Raw genomic sequence first — 22,756 nt, forward strand, 5'->3', positions numbered from 1 at the left:
TCTCCATATTAAATGGACACGATTTGTAATTACTTAACAATTTAGTGACACCGACCTGGGGTGTAATCAGTTTTGCTGTACACTATGTTGTAAATTGAAAGTAACATTCAGACAGGTAAGAATGACAGCTGGTGCATGGAGAAACATCTGACCCTCTGTTAAATGTAAAACATTTACTGACATAAAGACAATACACTGTGGGGAGCAATAATTTGGCTGTTTTCTATCACGTTGCAGTTAAGTACAAATACATAAATATATTTAGGAAATGAATTACAACAGCAGATCAGGATTTTTCTTTTTTTAAACACAGTCAAAACGCTTTGCCCCACTGTCCAAAGTAACACACTGTCTCTTAGAATTAGCCAGGGGAATTAAGTTCATGTAATTCATGCACACGCGCACGCGCACGCGCACACACACACACACACACACACACACACACACACACACACACACACACACACACAAACACACACAGACACAATTTTGGTTTTAATCCCATAAGGATGTATGACCAAGCCTTTATAAAACCAATATTACCAATATTACTAATACGGTTTTTTTTTTCCTCCGGTGTATAAATCTTAAAACCGTGGCTTTGTGTTTCAGTGCTTACTGAGTAAACAAAGCTTTTCCAAAACAGTCACATAAGCCAGTCCAGTAAAAGTTGGGTGCATTGCCCTAGTAAAATTAAGAAGACAACCTTTGGTTGCCTGATACGTTCTCCATGATAGTTCATTTTAAATGTCAATTCTCCATGATTGTTCATTTTAAATGTAAATTTGTCCAAATACACAGCAAAGCTGTTATGAACTTTTATCGCCACAGCACAGCAGCTTGGGATTGACTGCTGATTAACAGGTAGTACTTATGGGCCACGATTAAATAACTATTTCATACTCGCTCAGTTGTTTGACAACAAGAAACAGAAAAATATGTAAATGAGAACAACTACACTATGAATTTATGGAATATCATATAATTCAAAAAGGTGTTCTTGAAAACAAAGTTACTAATCTGTAATTTTATTTTAGTAAGCTTGTACATTTTGGTTTCTACCTTTGAACTTCATTTTGTAAACATGTCAAACTGTCACAATTGACTGAATAATGTAGCCACTTGTATTGACTGTGGCATGTGAACAGTCAGTGGCGCAACTTTCAAAACAGTTTGCAGGCAAAAACCTCAATGTACAATGTTACAAAACAGATTACAGATTTCAGCGCTCTGTTTTCAAGCACACATTTCTGAATGATACTGTTCTCCATATTAATTCACCTCTATTAAACCGTATAGGCTAACACAGAGATTAGGAGGAGACTGAACAGAGGTGTAATAGTGGGCTGGCAACTCAGCAGAGTAACGGCCTGATTTTGTAGCCTAGTCACAGGCGGGGCTGTGTGGCAGCAACAAGACAACTTTCTGTGGTCTACCTTTTTCTGTGATCATTACTTTTTAAACATTCATATAGCCAATTATACGGCACAGCTGTTGCCATTATTTTTTTACTTATTTTGTCAGAGGATGTCACGGGAGTAAAATAATGATTTGGTCAGCTTAGTTGTCTGTCTCACTCCTTACCAGATGTTGTCAGTTTTGTTGTTGTCCTCTGAAAAGAGGACAAAGGTGGTGACTTGGCCATTTTTATGTTGTTCTTTACTAAAACGTCCAAGAAACACTAGTGCGGACACAAATTGTTTTCACACAAAAACGGCATTTTAAAATGTAACCAGCTTAGTGTTATACTTTTCTTTGGACTTTGGCAGTTTGTAATAACTTCTGCCGTTATTCTTTTGAATCAGGTAGTGTGGTCAAGTGCAAAAGAGCCTTTTAACATTTTAGCAAGGATTCTTCATGTGAGTCCACGATGACAGGTCCTGACTGTGGGAGGACTGACAGGGGCGACTTCCGCGTTAGGTGACATCACGGGCATACCCTCCTCTTTCGTGTATATTATATATATAGATATAGATATAGATATATAGATAGATAGATATATAGATATAGATAGATAAATATAGATAGATAGATATAAAGATACATACACACACACACACACACACACACACACACACACACACACATATATACATACATATGCGTTATCTACAAACCTTCCAAAAGCTTAGGAGCAGAACCCCGTCGAGGTAACGTTACTGGATGACAGCACCCGCAACATACATCACAGCTCACTTATGCGAACCAAACGAACTCTATCATGACGTAATTTCATCAGCATATTACTGCCATATCATAAAACAGCCGTTCAGACCCTAAACGTAGACTCTACATCAAGCCTTGACGACAGGTAGCACTAGCTAAATGATCAAGCCAACAAGTGCTTACAAAGCTAAATCCCTGTGGGCATGTTATGGCAACGCTAGCTTGCTAGAATAGCGTTTGATAACTTGGAATGGCCAACTTACCCGTGTTTTTTATGCCACTGTTAATTTGACTCGTGCTTAAAAACAAAAAGCCGTGTGGGACGTTGGGCTACAGTGTAACGCCGTTTACGCTGCACTTCTGGAAAAACGAGCTGTCTACTATATAGGCCAATAAGTTGTGGTCAATCACTTTGGAGATGTAGCTAGCAGTCCCTGTGTAAAATGGCAGTCTCTGCTGCTGAACCGTTACCACTCGACAGCTGCAAAGGGGGGTGGGGGCGAGGGGGACTGGTAAGAGCCAACATTAGGTGTGATATTTGCCTCAAGACAGATTTCAATGGCCGTATGTAAATTGTATTTTCCCATGGAAAACCTTTTCTTTGTGCGCGATCTTTGGTATTTCGTGCTCTTTGAGACGCCAGTCAAAGTCCATGTGACAGTACCCTTATTTAACGTGTAACGTGGTACGGTCCGTAGAAAGGAATCCTGTCATGGACAATCATTTCCCAATTTCCACCAAGCTCTTAACGTGGTTTATGTTTGAATCCTGACGACGCATGGATGCAATTTAACAGGGAAAAAAAAAAACAAGTACAAAAATGCAGCACTTTTTTTTTTCTTAAGATTTTATTATAGATTTCCAGTAGCAGACACACAAGAAATATGCAATATCTATATAAATTATAATACCTTCAGAGCAACAAGATAACGTCGATAATAAATGTTTTGACTAAAATTGTACCAACACAAAATGTAAGGTGAGGAAAATATCATGTTTAAAGCGAGACAATACTGGAATTCTTTAGGCTGATATCAGTGTTGATATAAAATATCAGAAAATGATATATCATTTTCTGATATTTTATATCAGAAAATGATATATCAGCTGTTTTCTTTTTTTTCTTTTCTTTTTTTTTAGTTTTGTTTTGCTTTGATTTACAAAAGAAAAAAAAATGATAAGAATTAATTAATTTGGAATTGTGAAAAATATATTGCTCAGATGGGTTGATAGAACGCCATCTACAATGTGGTAAAAAGTGGGATGACATAAACTGATATTTGAGGTAATACCTATGGAATATCTAACACAAAGATTTAAATATAATTTTTTTTAAGGCGTGGACACTCATTTAAATATGCTGGTAGAAGACTTATGAATACTGTATTAAAAGGGATCATAGACTACAGCTCTGAGGATTGGCAGTGACATTTTTGGGTCATAAGATGATATATTTATTTATTTATTTATTTATTGATCTTTATTTATTTTTGTATTTTGTTTACTGAGCATTCTTTTATTTTCCCAGAGTTAGTTGTTGCATCACTGTCAATTGTAATGGACTAAGCGCTTCACACATACAGTACGTGTGTTTTTCTGATTGCAACATCTCCTTCTCTGAAACAAAAATGCAAATATCCTTATATCCTTTATTTGCATGAATTTTGACCATTTTTGCAAAAGCAAGAATATGACACATATAACAGGCAGTTGAAAATGGGAGCCAAACACCTATCAGGCTATTGATAAACAAATAATTAAGATTTTTTTTTAAAAAGAAGTAATTTAACAGATGAAATTAAAAGAACAACTGCTGTTAAGCACATAATAAATCAATTTAATAAAATAATGTTTTTTTCAGGAGCAATTGAAATGAATATAAAGGGCTAGCTTGTTATCCTCTAGCAGGTCGTACCAGAGTGGATTGGCCCTGACTGCAATGACCTGGCATCCTCTGGTTTTTTGCCCTGATTTGGGAATTACTAGTAGAGACCTACCAGAGGATCTCAGGCTGCACCCAAGCTTGTATGGAGTTAGCAAGTCGGAACTATAGTCAAGATCCAATCCCATACATGCTTCTTAGGTGATCATTAAAATCCTAAAATCCAGTCGAAAACATATAAGTAGAGATGCTAAAGTGGGGTTATATGCATTTTTCTGCTGGATCTTGTCAGTAGTCTTGTTGCAGCATTTACCAGCTGAAGATCATTAAGAACCCTGAGAAGTGCTGTGTCAGTGCTATGACTGGCTCTCAAATCAGACTGAAATTAAGCAGAGAGTCATTGCTATTCATGTAATCATTGAACTGCTCTTCTACCACTTTTTCCAACACCTTGGTCAAAAATGGAGGTTTGGAGATTGGACATGTGACAGCCCAGGATTCATCCTGGGCACGTTCAATCTGGAAAGGTGTGCAGCATTTTGCTATGGTTTCCAGGTTGAACAACATGACTCATCGAAAAGGTGTAAGACGTTGTGCAACAGGCTTTGAGGTACAGTTAGGACCATAAGTATTTGGACAGTGACACAATTTTCGTAATTTTGCCTCTGTACACCGCCACAATGGATTTGAAACAAAGCCATCAAGATGTGATTGAATTGTCGACTGTAAGCCTTAATTCAAGAGGTTTAACAAAAATATTGCATTAACTGCTTAGGAATTACAGCCATGTTTATACATTTTTCCAAATTTTCAGAGGTTGAAAGGTAAGTGGACAATTGGCAGTTGATCAGTTTCATGACCAGGTGTGGCCTGTTCCCTCATAATTTCATGACAAATTGAGAAGACAAAAGATCTGGAGTTGATTCCAAGTATTGAATTTGCATTTGGTAGCTGTTAACGGAAACTCCAAAAGAGATGTCGATGCAAATGATGGAGGCCATCATTAGGCTGAAAAAACAAAAATGTATCAGGCAGATAGCAGAAACTTTATGAGTGGCCAAATCAACAATTTGGTCCATTCTTAAAAAGAAGGAAATGCACTGTTAAGCTCAGTAACACTAAAAGGGCTGGAAGACCACAAAAGATAATTAAAGTGGATGATCACAGAATTCTTTCCTTGGTGAAGAAAAATGCATCACAACATCTAGACAGGTCAAGAACACTTTCAAGGAGGCAGGCGCATCATTGCCAAAGTCTACAATCAAGAGACAACTTCATGAATGTAAATACAGAGGGTTTACTACAAGGTGCAGACCACTGGTAACACTCAAGAACAGAAGACCGAATTAGAGTTTTCAGAAACCCTCTAAAAAACCTGCCCAGTTCTGGAACAAGATTCTTTGGACAGATGAAACCAAGATTAACTTGCACCAGAATGACTGGAAGAGAAGAGTATGGAGAAGGAAAGGAACGGCTCATGAAAGCAGACATCATCATCGGTCAAACATGGTGGAGGCAGTGCTATAGCATTGGCATGTATGGCTGCCAATGGAACTGGGTCACCGGTGATTATTGATGATGTGTCTGCTGATAGAAGTAGCAGGATGAATTCTGAAGTGTATAGGTCTATACTACCTGCGCAGATTCAGCCAAATACTGCAAAACTGATAAGACGGAGCTTTACAGTACAGATGGATAATGAGCCAAAACATACTGCGAAAGCAAGTCAAGAGGATCTCAAGAGAAAGAAATGGAATATTAGTCAACAGCCAAATCAGTCACATGACCTCAACCCAACTGAGCATGCTTTTCATGACCTGTTAAAGCACCTCAAGGGAGGAAGCTCAGCATTTGGTGATGACTTTAGGCAGTCAGTGACTACAAAGGAATTTCATCCAAGTATTAAATATAATCTTTATATTTATAATTTATTTTTTTTTTGTCCAATTACTTTAGCTGATACTAATGTATCTTGAAAGTTTTTAGACTCCTGAGCTGGGCTCAGGAGTCTATAAATCTTCAAGATCCTCTCACTCTCTTCTCCTGAGGCCTGTATTACAAAGCAGGTTTTGGGGTTAGCGAGGGTTTTCAGGGTTACGACGGTGGGTCATCCCCATGGTAACTTATGCTGCACACCTAACCTGCTCTGGAGGAGGTTATGTTCGAGATAACAGATCAATGTTTAACAAACATTGCCTATTGACCAATCAGTTCTCTTGGAAAATGGCATCACCATTCGTAATATCCCATGGAGCTTGGTGTGCGGATCATGAGAGGGTCTCTTAGGAGGGCTTAGAGTGGAAGTTGTACTTACAAGGTATGAAAGTCAGCCTACTTACTGCTTTGAATTATGTTTTATACTATTTTTTATTTGCTCCCAAGTCCGTTTGACACTGCTAGGGTCACAGCTGAAAAAATATGGTTTAAATGGCCATACACACCATAAGAATAGATCTAAGCAACACATTAATTTAATGGAATACTTGAATGTAATTATAGTCAGATTTACTTGTGTCCCAATGATGGGGCAGTGCTTTTATGAGCCTATTAACTTACACATTTACACAGTCAGCACTTTTTTGCCAATTATCCTTCCTGCATTTGGCAGCTGCAACTGCTGCTTTTAGCCTGCATTATGTATTTGAATTGTACCGAGTTTGCTCTTTGCTTGTAAAATATGCCGCTCTCCTGCCAATAGACTTGTCCGTTATTGCGATTGGTCATATGCTGCGAACACTGGCCCTCAGGAAAACCTGGCTTGACTTACAGAGTTGACAACCCCCGTTGTGTGACCGCGTAACGTGAATGCATTTGCAAATGCATTGTATTTCATATGTTTAATGAAAACATATTGCATTTCTTAAGAACTACTGTGTATGTGCTCTACCACCTTTGTCACACACTTTTGAGCCGGGTTGTGATAAAATGTCGGCTCATCTACACAATTGCCTTGTTGGTAAGTTTTCCAATGCTGAGTTAGAAACGTATTTATAATCTGCTGCCAAAAGGCTTGTAATAATACTTGTTTGTGTCACCTCTATGTTACAGTTATCTTCAGTAGTAAATGTTTGGGGTTTGCCTTTAGAAGATAGAAAGTGAAATAGTCTCAGGTTTATCTATGTACAGTTGAGTTGCTAGTATTGGTCTTAAAGTACTAGTTTTGGTAGTCAGCATAGTTCAAGAAGATTTGACTATTGTTTGTTAATGAGGTCAGTTGACTAGTATACACAGTTTTGGCTGGTTGTTTTGTTTGTGGTTCCTGTGTATATATTTGCTTTGCTTTATTTGGTTGTTCAGACTGTTAGGGTTGGTGCTTTAGTGCTGTCTTGTGTGGGTCTGGAGAGTTTTTGAAATTTAGGGCCATGGTGACAGTGTTGATTGTGATTCACATGTTGTAATTGGAGTTTCTTCCTTAAAGAATGCAGGGATGTTTCCCCTTTAGGATTCTTTCTCGGCAGTGTTGCAGTGAAAAGCAGTTTAAAACAGCAGTTGTCTCAGGGACACATCCATAGACTAAAAGGGGTCGCTATTTTTGCATTTGCCTTTCTTGCTCTTGTAATTTCCAGTGCATACGTACCTGCTTTAAGCAGCTAAATGAAGACTAGGGTTGAAATTAGTACATTTTCTTGGGAGGTAGTTAGCCAGAAGGCCCAAATTTCTCACCCTGGGGAGCAATGCTGTCCTGTTATGGCTACCTTTGTTAGTTTTGTTCAGTCTCCATTTGGGGAACTTGAATAGTTACACAAAAGAGCAACTTTTGAAGCTTGTTGATTATTATGGTGTTGATGTTGGAGAAAAGAAGTTAAAGGATGAAATTAAAAGGGTGTTAAGCCTATTACATTGCAGAGTCCGAGTGACAGTGTTGGGGAGTTTCTGCTACAGCAGCTTTGTTGTTGCAAATAGAGAGAGACAAATTGAGCATAGTCAAGTATAAGACAGTCTTTGGAAAAGTTACAATTAGAGTTGCAGGAGTATCAGTTAGACGTAATAAAGCAGGTAAAGCTGCACAGACACTGTGGAACTTTACTGATCATGTACCATGTGCTAACTTACACTTCACGTTTTAATCAGCCTTTCTACATGTTCAGTGCCTGCGAATACTCTGCTAACACTGTGCAGGCCAATCAATTGGCCATGATGTGGAGCTCACACTGAGGGAGCCCCCGGTTGGTTTCGTCCACTGACAATTCCAATAAAATTTAATCAGACAAGATTAGTGCGTCCTCATTATTGACAAAGAGAGAGAAAGGCAGGATTACTTTATGCAATTCTATTATGAACGGAAAGTAAGAAGAAAAATAGAATATGGAGCTGCAGATGGCAGGAGGGATGCAGACAATAGGGTCTGTCTGTTCTTCAGCAAGGTTGTTTTATATCACAGCAGTCTCAGTTGTACCCCCAACATGTAAAATACAACCCAATAATATTAAAACAAGCTCACTACAGTTTTATTAGGGATCTTCTGACAGTACCCATGTGGGAAATCGGACCGTAGATCTGCTCACAGTGCAAGACAGCTGACCAAAATTTCTGGCATGGCAGAAATCCATTGGATCATCTGAGAGCCAAATTGTTGATCGTTCAGGCAATTAATCTCAAACTGCGTGTCCAAGCACATCGGATCTATAAGAAATTCTGCCAATTCTGTGGTTACTTTCATCTAGTACCAAAATTAATTAAAACCAGACACTTTTTTCCTCTGTTTTTGAACGTGTCACCAATTCAGAGGGGTTGGCCTGAGGCTGACTTGATATTGCCGTTTGCACTAACAGCTACGCCACAGGAAATGTATTCAGCTCTTAGAGGAGTTGACAGCCAAAAATATTTTACTGTTAAAGACACAGTCGTGAAAACTTATGAGATGGTACCAGAGGCCTATCAGCAACATTTTGGTTCCTGGATGAAGTCTGATAAACAGACACGTTTAGTTTGCAAGGGACCTAACTAAACATTTCAACAGATGGGGCTCTGCTTTAGATGTCTTTAGATCTGTGTGATCCACTGGTGCTAGAGCAATTTAAAAATTCTCTTCCACTTGAGGTTGTCTCTCATTCCTGGCATGGAGAGAAAACTGCCTCCGAAGCTGCTACTTTATCAGATGAATATGTGTTGTCACATAAAGGGAAATGTGGAGATTATTGTGCTTCGGATGATAATACTACTGCTAAAGCTACTGGTTCCCCAGAAACACTGGAAAGCAGTGTCCTGTACTGAAAAGTAAAGTAAATTGCACAGGTGGTACATTTGTTAAAACAGCTGCTCGTATTGGCCCAGTTAGGAAAACTTTAGATGTCTCTGAGAAGGTGTTTCATGCCACAAAACCTGAAACTGAGAAATACTCTGGTTTTGAAGCTTTTGTACAGTATTTTGACATTGACGTGATTTTCGTATTACTGCCTCTGTAAACAACCACAGGGGATTTGAAATGAGCAAATCCAGATGTGATTGAAGTGTAGACTTTCAGCTTTATTTTAAGGGGATACACAAAAATATTACATTAACCATTTAGGAATTACAGCCATTTTTATACATGGTCCCTCATTTTCAGAGGCTCAGAAGTAATTGGACAAACATAACGTAATTATAAATATAACGATTCTTTCTAATACTTGGATGAAATTCCTTTGCAGGCAGTGACTGCCTGAAGTCATCACCAAATGCTGAGTTTCCTCCCTTGAGATATTTTGCCAGGCATTTACTGCATCCACCTTCAGTTGCTGCCTGTTTGTGAGTCTTTCTGCTCTAGGTTTTGTCTTCAGTATGGGAAAAGCATGCTCAGTCTGGTCGACGTCAGGTGACTGACTTGGCCATTGAAGATTATTCATCGTATTTGCCTTGAAAAGCTCTTGGGTTATTTTCACAGTATATTTTGGATCATTATCCACCTGTACCATGATCACCATCCTTTTGCAGCATTTGGCTGAATCTGAACAGATAGTATAGACCTATACACTTCAGAATTCATCCTGCTACTTCTATCAGCAGTCACATCATCAATAATCACCGGTGACCCAGTTCCATTGGCAGCCATACTGTACATGCCCATGCTACAGCACTGCCTCCATCATGTTTGACAGATGATGTTGTATGCTTTGGATCATGAGCCGTTCCTTTCCTTCTCCATACTCTTCTCCTCCCATCATTCTGGTACAAGTTAATCTTGGTTTCATCTGTCCAAACAATCTTGTTCCAGAACTGGGCAGGTTTTTTAGATGTTTGTTTTGCAAAGTCTAATCTGGCCTTTCTGTTATTGAGTGTTACCAGTGGTCTGCACCTTGTGGTAAACCCTCTGTATTTACATTCATGAAGAGGTCTCTTGATTGTAGACTTTGACAATAATGCGCCTGCCTCCTTGAGAGTGTTCTTGACCTGGCTAGATGTTATGAGGGGGGTTTTTCTTCACTAAGGAAATAATTCTGCAATCATCCATTTTAGTTGTCCCGTGGTTCTGTGGTCTTTTGTTGCTGAACTCATTACTGCATTCCTTCTTTTAAGAATGTATCAAACTGTTGATTCGGCCACTCCTGAAGTTTTTGCTATCTGTCTAATATATTTGTTTTGTTTTTTTATCCTAATGATGGCCTCCATCATTTGCATCGACATCTCTTTTGGAGTTTCCGTTAACAGCTACCAAATGCAAATTCAATACTTGGAATCAACTCCAGACCTTTTGTCTGCTCAATTTGTCATTAATATAATGAGGGAACAGACCACACCTGGTCATGAAACTGATCAATTATCAATTGTCCAATTACCTTTGAGCCTGTGGAAATAAGGGACAATGTATAAACATGGCTGTCATTCCGTAACGGTTAATGTGATATTTTTGTTAAACCCCTTGAATTAAAGCTGAAAGTCTACACTTCAACACATCTGGATTCGATTATTTCAAATCATGTTGTTGTTTAACCACTCTGTGTGTTCCTTTGTTAAGGCTTGTTTGTTTTATTGCCTTGTGGATGGTGATGTACATATCAATGTTTACCCGGCTTTACCTATAAATGGGCCAGAGGTGATTCTGGGAAACAGTTTGCCTGGCAATCATGTCTAAACTGATGGCTCTCCAAATGCTAAGTCAACGCATTTGCTTTTACAGGAACTAGATGATTGTAAACACAAGCTCCCTGATGTCTTCACAGCTTGTGCTGTGACAAGGGCCATGACCAGAGCAGAGTCCAATTCTTTAATTCAGAAGAAAGAATGTGATTTGGAAACTAATTTCCCTGACTTTCTTTCTGTCTCCCAGCAGGAGCTGATCAGTGAGCAATGAGTTCATGATTCTTTGAGTCAGCTGTTTGACTAGTTGCAGTCTAACGATGAAGGTAAAAGTGCTCCCAATGGGTCCTTCCTGTAGGGTCAGGTGATGGTTCGTAAGTGGGCACCACAGGGGTTTGATTGTGCAGGTGATCCTGCACAATCATTCAACTACATACAACTAGGTATCACAATGAGGGGAAGTGTTCTCATGACCATACTGGACATTAGGGAATCAGGAAAACATACTGTCACATTTTGTGTAAACTACTTTTGGCTTCCTCTTATGTGTGATATTGTGGCTCACATTAAGACTTGCCATACAAGTAAAGTAACAGGACAGCCAAATCATTTCATTAAACCTGCCCCACTTTGTCTAATCCTGTCATGGGACAACCCGTTTGAACATTTAATCACTGACTGTCTTGGGCCTCTTTGGATTCATCAAAGATTTAATCGAGTCTCTGAAGAGAAGCGAAAAATTGTTGATGCAGAAGCCAAGTACACGCTTGATAACAACATTGGCATACGTCCCATTCCAGTCGGGCTCCATATTTGCTAGTTGAAAAATATGATTAATCACCGAGATGTTGCACAGACTTCATAAGGTAAATGCTGTGACCAAGCCCAATTCTTATCCATTGCTCAGCGCTAAAGTCTGTATGGATCAAGTTGGGGCAGTGAAATATGTAAGCAAACTCGATCCATTAAAAGGGTACTGGCAGGTGCCATTGAGAGCACAAGAAATATCTCTTTTCATAACACCATCTCACCATGGTCCATTGCTGTTCAGTCTGTACACGTTGCGTCAAGGCTACATAGTCCAGTGATGTTTGCATAATTGGGAGGAAAGAGCAAATTTGAATGCATAATACCCATTCTCAGATCTCAGCGTCCCATTCATTCCTATGGAAATTGCTCACTTCGCGCATATGCTGAAAAACATCAATTTCTCTGCAGGCTCCCTCACGCTTCCTTGTTTTTGGGCTTTCTGTTAGCATCCCGCACACATGAATAGGATAAAACTATTTAATGATACGACTCTTCTAGACTTTCCAAATGTTACTGGAATAATAGATAAAATTTTGGTAATAAAAAGAGTTGTTCCGCAGCATTTGCGATACTCAGAAAAAATTAATAACTGTTTTATAGCTTCTCCTTTTCCAATGATTGTGTATGGAAAAAAATAACTTTTTGGGCCAGCGTGCAACACATGATACACACGGAAGTTGTAGTAAGCCACTATGTCTAGTAAATAGCTTCCCTGCCCAGTGCCTTTACTGGGGGCTTGGTCACCATACTAACATGCTCACAGTGACAATGTTAACATGTGGATGTTTAAAATTAAATTCAACTTTATTACACCCCCAAGGGGCAATTTATTGAGCAACAAGGGAATATACCTACAGACATAAAGGAACATACAGCAAGACATAAAATTAGTGACAGAAATCTTGCTCAGTTGCTACATGAGCAAGCGCCCAATCGCTGGCACTAAACATAAAGCAAAGTACAATAGTTGATGAGCCACGCTACTTGTGTGGCTAAAAATCCCAAACTATCTTTTAACTTTGTTGTGGAATTTAAGCCCCTACAGTAGGCATGGACCATAACACGGACATTTTGAGCTGGTTATAGGTTCATCACATTTAACACATCCAATTTTAAATGTTAGTATTTCATGTGTACATCTTCATATATAAAGATGGATTTTTGCCCCTCAGCACTTTTTTTGGCCTTGAGAAGATGTTAATTACTACTCTGGTAACATGAATTTCCCAATGTGCTACTGCTCCAACAGTTCATGATGTAGTGTTTTCCAGTGGTTTGTGGTATAGTATGCAAAGGCAAAACACCTGCAAACCAACTCCACTAAATCTCTGCTGCATCAGTCATAGCAGCCGACAAAGACCAAGCCACTACCAGAACACTGTCAATGAGTAAAGAAAGTGTAAACTGGAGTTGGTGTATAGCTGAGCTCCCTGGCCACTGGTACGGTAACACTGTCACTGCAAACACAGTATGATACCATGGGTCAACGCTTGCTCTTACAACAGGCACTTTTTAAACTCAAACACTGCTACGGAGTGACATTGCATTCAAGGAGACTGGTTAATCAAATCTCACTCGATCAAAATTCACAAGTTGTAAAAAATAATCCTTTTAGGTAAGTGGAGAAAAGATAAAGAAAGCAATAAATAGAAATAAATAGTTTTTCATGATTGTTCCTGGCGTCTGTCAACTTTACATTCATTTATTACAAGTACACAGTAAAGTACAAATACATTAATACAGTAAATGTACTGTAGATGCAGTTGTCTTAAAACAGACAAGAGTAACAACGTAAGCCCAGTAAAATCCAATATATGATGTCATCGCTGCAGTGTTCACATCAAGGAATAAAATTATTGTTTTAACATCACAACACTGAGTTTTCTCTCATCAGTTGTGCTGCAGGTCCTCCTTTTCTACTGACAAACAGTCCTTCAGCTGTCTGATAGGGGGGGTTCTTCTGCAGCGTCTGATGCAGGTAGCCATTATAGAAGTCGGCTGCTGTCATTTTTTTTTTCAGAAGCACTGCCTTGAATCCCACCCATCCATCCTGGAACAGGGAACACAGATCAACACAAATGTTTGAGCCACAGAAAATATTAGAATGACAAACAGTAAATCAAAAGGGAAAGGGAAAAAGAATGCTGTGCTACTGACACTACATTCAAAACATTGAATGAATTGGTTAGAACCAGGCCTTTATTCTTAATTTTCTGTGTTTCATTTGTCATTTTCTCAAGAATCCCCTATTTTATATTTTCTTGTTTTAATTTGCTGTGGACGCTGTTTGCTGTTCATACAAACTCTGCACTTCCTCCATGTTTACCTGGTGCCTTGTACTTTACATTTCCACAGCACTAATTCCATAAGCACATCAACAGAGCCATGTCATAATCACTACTCTGCAGAGAACACTTTCTCTTGTTAATACAAATACTATTTTAACTAGACAACTGCAATCTACTTTGATTTGTTTTTAACATTTGGTAAAAAGCTGCTGTCAATGCAACACACCCTTGACTGCTCAAATGTTTCAGATTAAAAGAATTCCAAATGCTAAAAGGGCAAAATACCTCCCTTTCCTTGAAGGTTGTAATTGGAATAATTAAAGATAGAGTTAAGTTTCACAGACTGCAGCTTAACGTTGGTTGAAAAAAAAATGCAAAGTAGAGAAAGAGAAAGAGAGTGAGAGCAGTAAAGTGGTGAGTCTGACATGACTTTGTTGTTAACGCTGTGGAAATGTACATTAAACTCAGTTAGATGATGATTTTTATTTTATTATTTGGTGGGGTATTTTATGCCTTTATCATAGCCAACTGTAGAGAGATGATAGGGAATAATAGGAAGAGAAATCGGAAATAACACGCAACCAAGTTCCCTGGCCGGACTTCCAGTTTCAGCTGTAGAACAATTTCCTCGGTGCAATGTGATTAATTAGTTAGTGTGATTAAGTGAAATTAAAGAGTCAAACAGGAAAGTAAGCAGACAAGGGAAAATATGCATATGTTACATGTATAGCTTGGGATCAAAAATAAAATCTCTGTTTCTCCTCTCAAACGATTGGCAATTATTGAACATGATTTCATAATATATATATACACATAGTACATACTATTTTAAAATTTGATTAAGAAACATCAGGATATCAAAGAAATCACTAAAAACCAAAAAAACATACAAAATGAGAATATTCAAAATGAAGTAGAAAAAAGAAATATATTTAGTTCTTAACTATCTTTTTTGTGTCCCTTGATCAAATCATTTTTCATAATTGCACAGTAATTTCGTAGGAATAATGGCAAACACCTGCATTGTACTTCAACAGAATCAAAACACACAGCCAAAGCTTACAAAATGTTTCTTTTTTTTTTTTACAGTGCCAACAGTGTTGAGAACTAATACTGACACTTTAATATAGTGATGTCTATACTGCAGCCCAACACTTTCATTTTAAAATAACTCATGGGCCATATAAATTAACATTATATTTAGCCAGACAATTACAAAACAGTTCTTATAGTGAACACTAGGTGTCACTATCACCCTATGGGTACATTGCTTGCTGCTTTTTCTATGCCAAAAAGGCTTTGCCAGCCACAAGTCGTGGCAGCAGTACCAAGAACGCAAAAAGTGGACAGTGAATGCAAGAGGTTCCAGACACGGTGGCAACAAATTTTTTCTAACACAGTAGAAGGTGAACTATGTCTGTTTGATTTGCCAACAGTCAATAGCTGTGGTGAAGGAATATTACGTAGAAGATATTTTGAAACAAAACCCTTCAATAGTCCTTCAGGTCCTCCCCAGCTAAAGAGCGAGGACAGAGGTGAGACAATTTGCAGCTTCAGCTTTTTGAAAGATAAATCAGTGGTGTAATACTTCACACTTCCCAGCTCCAGTTTCCCAAAACACCTGCATTTCTGTGAAAATGGGGAAATACCTGACTGTGTTCACGTCACTGACGACAGAATCTAACCAGTGCTTTCATGATTTTGCTGCCATTGAGTAGGACGTCTTCCTGTTCTCCAACCCTTTCTCTGCTGAAGCGGAAGGAGTACAGGAGGATGTGCAGTTGGAGCTTATGAAATACAATATAATGACACTCTCTGAAGGCTCCATCAGCAGCTCCCACTGGCGGAGCTCTGCAGGGCTTTGGAAAAGTCCAGATTTCTCCAGATGGGGCACCATACCAAAAAGATGATGAGTTTATCTGGCTCTGTATACCGGACATATTCATTTTCTCTAATGACAGGGAACACAAGCAGACTGAGGTCCAAGATAAAAGACAGTCACCTCTGTGATGTATGTCGAATCTGCCCTACAAGACTAACATGACCTGACAGCAACTCTTCAGTCCAAGGCCCAGCATCACAGCTCCCATTAGGAGGGATATTTACTGGTGAGTAAAATGTAATAGTGATAAAATCATCTCACTGAAGATTCAAGTGTACAGAACAAAGTGCTTAAGATTGACTCAATAAGATTCTTTAGATTCAATCTCTTAAATCAAAAAGGTCATGGCCCAGGACTGTATACTATTTCCTCCATGTGCTCCCTGGCTTTAAAAGACTGGACAACCCTGTTTATGACATGAAGGTATGTTGGCCATCTTTGTCAAAAAGGATTTATTCACAGTATGATCACATCTGAATTCAGCCGTTGAGAACATTTTACATGTGTAAAAACACAAATTCAAATGAATTAATATCATTTAAAGGGAAATGTTTTGATGTGGCAGTGGGGGCGGAGTAGAGAGGGACGGGTTTAGGTCATTGGCAGTACTAAACAAAATAAATGTGAGACTTGGACAGACCTTACAGCAGACAGCCAGAGTATTGGACTCCTTCTGATAGGTCAATGAGCCAGGGACAGGTTTCCTCTTTTGATCTGCAAACATGTGAGTCATGCACGAAAGGTCAGGGTCATTGCAAATATGCATTTCTGGAGTAGCATAGGGCAAGAGCAAATACACGCGTATGCCATCTGGCCTCTCACTCTCAATGTTCCCCAACACAGACACACAGCATTCTTCTAGACAGTTTGATGACCCCATATGGTTTCTTGTGACAGGAATGTTTCAACTTCTTTTCTGAGAACTTGTGTTCTTCTTCCCCACAGATTAGTGTGTCAATGGAACAACATTCTTCAAAGTTTGCTCTATGTCAAGCTTCTCGATTGGATGTTTCTTACTGCAGTGCTCTGCGAGACTCGAGTTGATCGCTCTCCTACAATTGTTATGAACGCTGTCTGCTTTTGGAAAATGAACTGTGTTTCTAGTTCAACAAAGCCGCTTATTGTTTGTACCTTCGCTTCAAACAGGAGATTTTAAGTGTTTGACTGGCTCCACCAGTCAGAAACCTGATACTGTCCACAGGAAGAATAAATACATCTGCTAATCCAAAAAAAAAAAAAGGGCCCACCCTTACATAAAGTATGGCCACCCACAGTGCTACTCAGTTCTATGGTGGAGACATCTTCAAATGCACCGACAGTACTGATTCCACTAATACAGGCATACATGGACAGCAAAGTTCCACCCTCCACCATGTACAATCTGGTTTTAAGTCTCATCTGGGTTTTGATCATATTCAGGATCTGAATATGTTCTACATGGAACACAGGGTAAACTCATTATTCATACCCCAAGTGTTTACATGTCACAGTATTGCAGTTTCTATCGTAGGAACCCAGCTGGCATATTCATGTTTTTCAGAGACAGGATTGAGGCTTTTTTTCCCCCCTTTCTGACACCAGAATGTTTTTTATATTCAGAAACACATGGAGTGGATACTGCAAAAACCTAATCCATGAAAAAAGTGTGCATAAATGTGTGTAAATAAATCCAATGTTAATGAACTGACCTGATAATGAAATGTGACATTTTCCTACAAAATCCAGAAGTTTTATTGTCCTGCCCATCCACATGGTCCTCAACGGTATCTGACGGCAGAGAGAAGGGTCACTACAATGACACAGTCACAAATGATCTTATCTTACCACTAGGAGTCCTGCTAAATGGTGATAAAAGTTCCAAACTAAAACTTTCCTCTTAAGAGCTGCTGAGAGAAACTTTTAGTGAAGAACTGAGAGAACACCTCTGATAAGAGAATGGGTGGGGTCGACCCTGTTGCTAACGCTGACATCAGGATTCATGAAAGAACCTATGAACTATTAAAACACTGATTGGTGTTTAACACGTGACCAGTCTGTGTCTGATTAGGTCAAGTAGAACATTCATCAATACACGGGAGCGTGAAGAACAAATTAAATTTAGATAGACAGACTTCATATAAAATATTTCACATAGTTGTTTAGTGTATATGGCCCCACATCAGTCCTCATTACCCGGGATCCGATGGCACGATACAGACGATCGATTTGGTCACAAGTCTGTTCCTCCCACACCATCCAGCTCAGGGCAGTACTGATTTTTGGGGCTGTTGGAGGAAACTCAGATGTGAGTTGGAAGGATTTCTCCTGATTTCTCTTTAGTGTAACTGTGTCTATGTAACTCAGACTTACGTACCAAATGTTGCACCTGTCTCTCTCTGCTCCCTCTTATTTGCTATTCTCTCAGACAGTGTCATCAGCGTATCACGCAGCTGCAATCAAGGATAAAAGTACCATCTCGTTATCAAGAAGCTTAGGTGATCATCTTTGGATAAACATGTTCCAACAACGCACCAGATGTGCTCCCTTAGTGGCTAGGGCAGCTCCAAGCTCATCAGCAGTACAGTTCTCAGGGACCTGATGGAGCTCCTGGTTGAGAATGGGGCCCACATCAAACCTGGGAAGTGAAGACATTTTTTTGATTTTCTGTTTATGTTTGTCGTAGGGAAAGAAGAGCGGAGGGTTTCCCCTCTGTTTACCTGTGAGGGCGGATCTGGATGATGGTGACTCCTGTCACAGTGTCACCGTGCAAAATGGTGTGGAAGATGGGCGCTGGGCCTCGCCACCTGGGCAGCAGGCTGGGGTGAACATTCAAAATCCCGCTGGAACGGAAGAGCATGTGCACATTTTGTATTGATACATTCAGTGGTGGCTTTAGAGATTTTCAGGACAACAGACACATACGCAGTTTATGCACTGCTTATAATTTCATGCTTTGTGTAGGTTAGACTCTATGTCTAAGTGTACGTAGTTGCCAGGGCTCCAGGCTAACACCATCTTGTTGTCGTCGGGATGATGTATATACACAAAATATTGCTTTGAGATGCCTTTGGATAATTATGTTATCAAATGATGCATTATTTCAGGCAACTGTCCTCTCTCCACCAGCCCAGCGAGGGTTGGGGGCTGTGAGGCAGTAAACTTCAGACAACCTTTAGTTGCCTCGAACCCCCTCTGTGATTGTTCATGCCATTATAGCCCTAAGCAAACCAGAGCTGTTGTCAGTAACCTGGATTTATGTTGATTTTGTCAGACGCTGTCACAGTAACAAAATAAGGATTTTATCCCCGCAGTGCAAAAGCTCGGAAATGACTGCTGTTTACACGTAGTAATTATGGCCCGCGATCAAATCACTATTTCGTACTCATTCAGTTGTGTGACAACAGTAACAGAAAAATATGTAAATGAGAACAACTATGTTGTGAATATCGGCTGCATTAAAAGACAGTATACGTGGCAACAGAGAGCAGGAGGACACCGATGGAGGAGTAACAGGCCGTGTGTGTAGCCTAGGCTGGGGCTGTGGGGCAGCAAAACTTAGAAGACGGCTTTCTGTCATCTCTAACTTTTGTGTAATCATGAGTTTTACACATCAATATATCTGATGATACAGCACAGCTGTTATTAACCTGTATATATGCTGATTTGGTCAGACGATGTCCAACCGTGAAATGATGATTTAGTCAGCTGCGCTGTCTGTCCCAATCATCACCAGATGTTAGGCTGAAGAGAAGCGAAGAAATTTCATGTGGTTCTAAAATGATCATTTAAAATCTAGACAGCTAAAGCCATTATGTTGGTGAGTACGATGTTATCATAACTAATAGTATCAATGGCCAGAAATTCCCAAATAAACCACTGTCGTACTAAATACCTGAGTTTTCCTGAAAGCTTGGATAAGTGACCTCCAGTGGCAGGTAAGAGATTTGTATTACACAGCCAATGGGTTTAGTTTCAGTGGGTACTGAGTAAGGTATCATTACATTTAAGAGACAACATGACTTGTTCTGGATCGTGTTCCTTCTGCAACCAGACCAGGTCCAAGCAACAGTCCAAACACATTACTGACAGACAAAAAATGCTCACTATGGAAACTTTTTGATCAGTCTCTCATGGAGTAAACAGCCAAAAGACACCACCACCCCGACATCAAACTGTCCATCCACAATGTCAGGCGGCCAGCTATGGACTGGAAGGTGGTTCTGTTGAGCAAAACTCTTCACTGGGACATGACCAGACAAGGTAACAACTTCAAGGGACTCCACTATCTCTCCACCGGAGCTCCTGCAAACAGAACATGGAGGTTAGATATCATGCACTCACTTCCCTTGTTCCAAGACAATGAAGGCCATGAGCTGCAAGATGAAAATGCCCAATAAATTCCCTTGTCATCAGTTTTCAAGCCTTCTGGGACCAGATTTGAGTCTTTTAACTAGAACTGAAAAGAAGATTGGGACTTGGCAATCTAACCTTGCCTTTATTCAAACTCTGGGACAAAGATTAGGGCTTAATGCCAAATATTAGGTTAATGATGACCCTAATGGCAATGGGACTGTCAGGATAACAAAGGAAACCAAACTTCTGAAATGTTAAATGTTGTCTAAACACAAGCAGGTGTTCAACAGTTTTGTCAAAGTAAAAAATAAAGAAAGAAAGAAAATACTGTGAAATTGGCAAAATTAGGATTTAAAACTTGACATATCTGATCAAAGAATAAGTAAATTCTACATACTACTGGATCCCAGTATGGAAAAAATACTGCATTCAAAATAAAGAACAAGTACAGCAGAGCACAGAGTGACATCCTTCCAAATCAGTAAAAGGCTTTAACTTGCATGGAAATATGTTTTAATGAAAATGTAGTCAATGTGTAGTTTTTAATTGTCAGTTTAAAAAAAAAAAAAAAGAGTATTATTAGGTGACCTGACTCAATAATATGATAGAATTTAAATAAAAAGTAAGAATTTATTCATGCTACATTTTGGGCACATACATATTCACCAAGGCTTCGTTTTTTGGCTGGACCGCTAGCGTGAGGTCAGTCTTTTCCTCCGCAGGCACACCTCTCTGTGTCTCACTCGATTGACCACACAGCAGCCAACACAGACGTGAATGAGCTTCTACCTTTCTCTCTGACTGATCATTTTACAAGTAAATATACCTGAAATCACAGCACAGCCATTGTCTTTAACCTCGGTGTATGTTGATTTTGTCAGACGACGACGTCTTTAGCAGCAGAGCAGCAGCCTGGAAATTACTTGGAAGTGACTGATTAGTCTTAAAGGGCTGCGTGTCAGTCACTATTTCATATTGTTCCATTGTTTGACAAGAGAAACTGAAAAACATGTAAATGAGAACAACTTTATTGGCAGTTCAGCTGTATTAAATTACTGTATATGTGAGCACAGAGAGTTGGAGAGAAGCAAACAGATAAAGGGCAGTCCAGCCATATACTAGGTTTTGACATAGTCTTGTTTAAAAGGGAACTCTACCAATTCTATGCATCAAAGTCTCTTTACAGGTCTTAGGGGGCACTGCTGAATACCTGAAAAAAGTTTTGTGAAGGCTCTAGAGGGAGCGGTGTGAAATCTGTAAAACTGCCTCAAGTGATGTCATTTGACTCAGGGTCGATTACATCTGAAGCCTACAAGTTTGAAAATGAAAAATAAATCTTGGGGTTGCGGAGATAGAAAGAAGTGGGTTTACCAGGCCTCTGTAGACACCCTTTATCTCGGCTTGAGGCTACATTAAACTATGAATCTATATCTATCTACATTATATATAGATAGATATAGATATATAACATCTCAGTGTTTGCTGAGATGTTTGTTTTCTACTGTAAAACATCCTGCCCAGCAGCGATGGACGCAAACAAACCATAAACGATGATCAAAAATATTTATGTTGTGGTGGTGTTAAAAATGTAATTTCGACTGATATCTCATACTGGATTTTCTTTATTCTCTCAAATATCAATATTGGTATCAGCTCACAAATCCTGTATCACTCAGGCTACAATTCAGACACTTTACAACTTGACCGTAATAAACAACTAAACAATGTTCGTGAAAATACATCACTTCAGTCCTGCTCTGTTGCTCTGTGAAGCAGCTCAACGGGGGATGTTTCGCTTTTTCTTCAGGCATTCAGCTTTCTACCCATGTTGTATAATATGGCCCTGATGCAACACGCAATGCAATGTTCGTTTGTGTAAAGTCTCTGTAAAAACGGGGAGGTGTGTAGTAGTCTTCGCACCTGCTGGATGCGAGGAGCTTTAGAGAGTCCACTGCAAACTGATCAGAGCCAAAGAACAGGAGCCTCCACGGGGGTCCCGACGATGACACAAGTCTACAGAGCCGCCGCTGCCGCCCGTCGGTCCCCCTCCGCAACACCGTCGGTTGACAGCTGCGCTGCAAGCAGTTGAGGATTGTCAGAGTGGCTCCGGCTGTTTTGCTGTTCGTCCACATACTAACACCAGCCCTCGCTTCAGTTCAAAGCACCGTGTGTGTCTCAACTGTCAGCGCTGGCACTAAGGAAGTTTCTGCGACTTCAGAGGGATTCGCCCTATATGTGTCGACACAGGGCGCCGCCATGTTTCCCCTTGCACTTCCGCCCCCGTCCTCTTCTTCGTGAGGGTTGGCAAGCAAGCGTACTGCCGCCACCCGGACACATAGCGTTTGGGTAACTTGCATGTGGTCGCAGGTCGGTCGCGTTCACTTCCTGCGTCGCGATTGG

General features: G+C 39.8%; 2 protein-coding genes across 10 annotated transcripts in view; both read right to left on the reverse strand.

Annotated features, from left to right (window-relative positions):
- The window catches only part of celf1 (cugbp, Elav-like family member 1), a 59,184-nt gene extending 56,520 nt beyond the window's left edge, over nucleotides 1–2,664 (reverse strand). For 6 of the 9 annotated variants that reach the window (XM_040129532.1, XM_040129587.1, XM_040129559.1 and 3 more), the window contains exon 1: nucleotides 2,430–2,663. The gene's annotated coding sequence lies outside the window, so the exon portion shown is untranslated. Of the gene's footprint in view, nucleotides 1–2,429 lie in introns of all 9 variants that reach the window. The other 3 variants (XM_040129605.1, XM_040129550.1, XM_040129578.1) reach the window with 1 other exon arrangement.
- A 10,016-nt stretch (nucleotides 2,665–12,680) lies between these two features.
- On the reverse strand, nucleotides 12,681–22,514 carry mtfmt (mitochondrial methionyl-tRNA formyltransferase). Its single transcript, XM_040129627.1, has 9 exons — nucleotides 22,277–22,514; nucleotides 20,108–20,305; nucleotides 18,721–18,843; nucleotides 18,536–18,638; nucleotides 18,378–18,453; nucleotides 18,197–18,288; nucleotides 17,713–17,791; nucleotides 16,665–16,738; nucleotides 12,681–13,904 (listed from the first exon to the last, which is right to left on the reverse strand). Exons 1-9 carry the CDS (start codon nucleotides 22,486–22,488, stop codon nucleotides 13,722–13,724), a joined length of 1,140 nt encoding a protein of 379 aa, XP_039985561.1. The 5' UTR covers nucleotides 22,489–22,514; the 3' UTR covers nucleotides 12,681–13,721.
- Between the last annotated feature and the right edge of the window lie 242 nt (nucleotides 22,515–22,756).

The sequence above is a fragment of the Xiphias gladius genome, chromosome 1 (assembly GCF_016859285.1).
Source record: "Xiphias gladius isolate SHS-SW01 ecotype Sanya breed wild chromosome 1, ASM1685928v1, whole genome shotgun sequence".
Lineage (NCBI taxonomy): Eukaryota > Metazoa > Chordata > Actinopteri > Istiophoriformes > Xiphiidae > Xiphias > Xiphias gladius.

What these genes read in the sequence shown, in the direction of transcription:
- mtfmt (XM_040129627.1), bottom strand. Translation starts at nt 22,488, where the DNA reads ATGTGGACGAACAGCAAAACAGCCGGAGCCACTCTGACAATCCTCAAC. An exon ending in ATCCAGATCCGCCCTCACAG is followed by an intron (nt 18,639 to 18,720) that starts GTAAACAGAGGG and finishes TTCACTTCCCAG; the next exon opens with GTTTGATGTGGGCCCCATTC. An exon ending in ATCGTGCCATCGGATCCCGG is followed by an intron (nt 17,792 to 18,196) that starts GTAATGAGGACT and finishes CTCTGCCGTCAG; the next exon opens with ATACCGTTGAGGACCATGTG.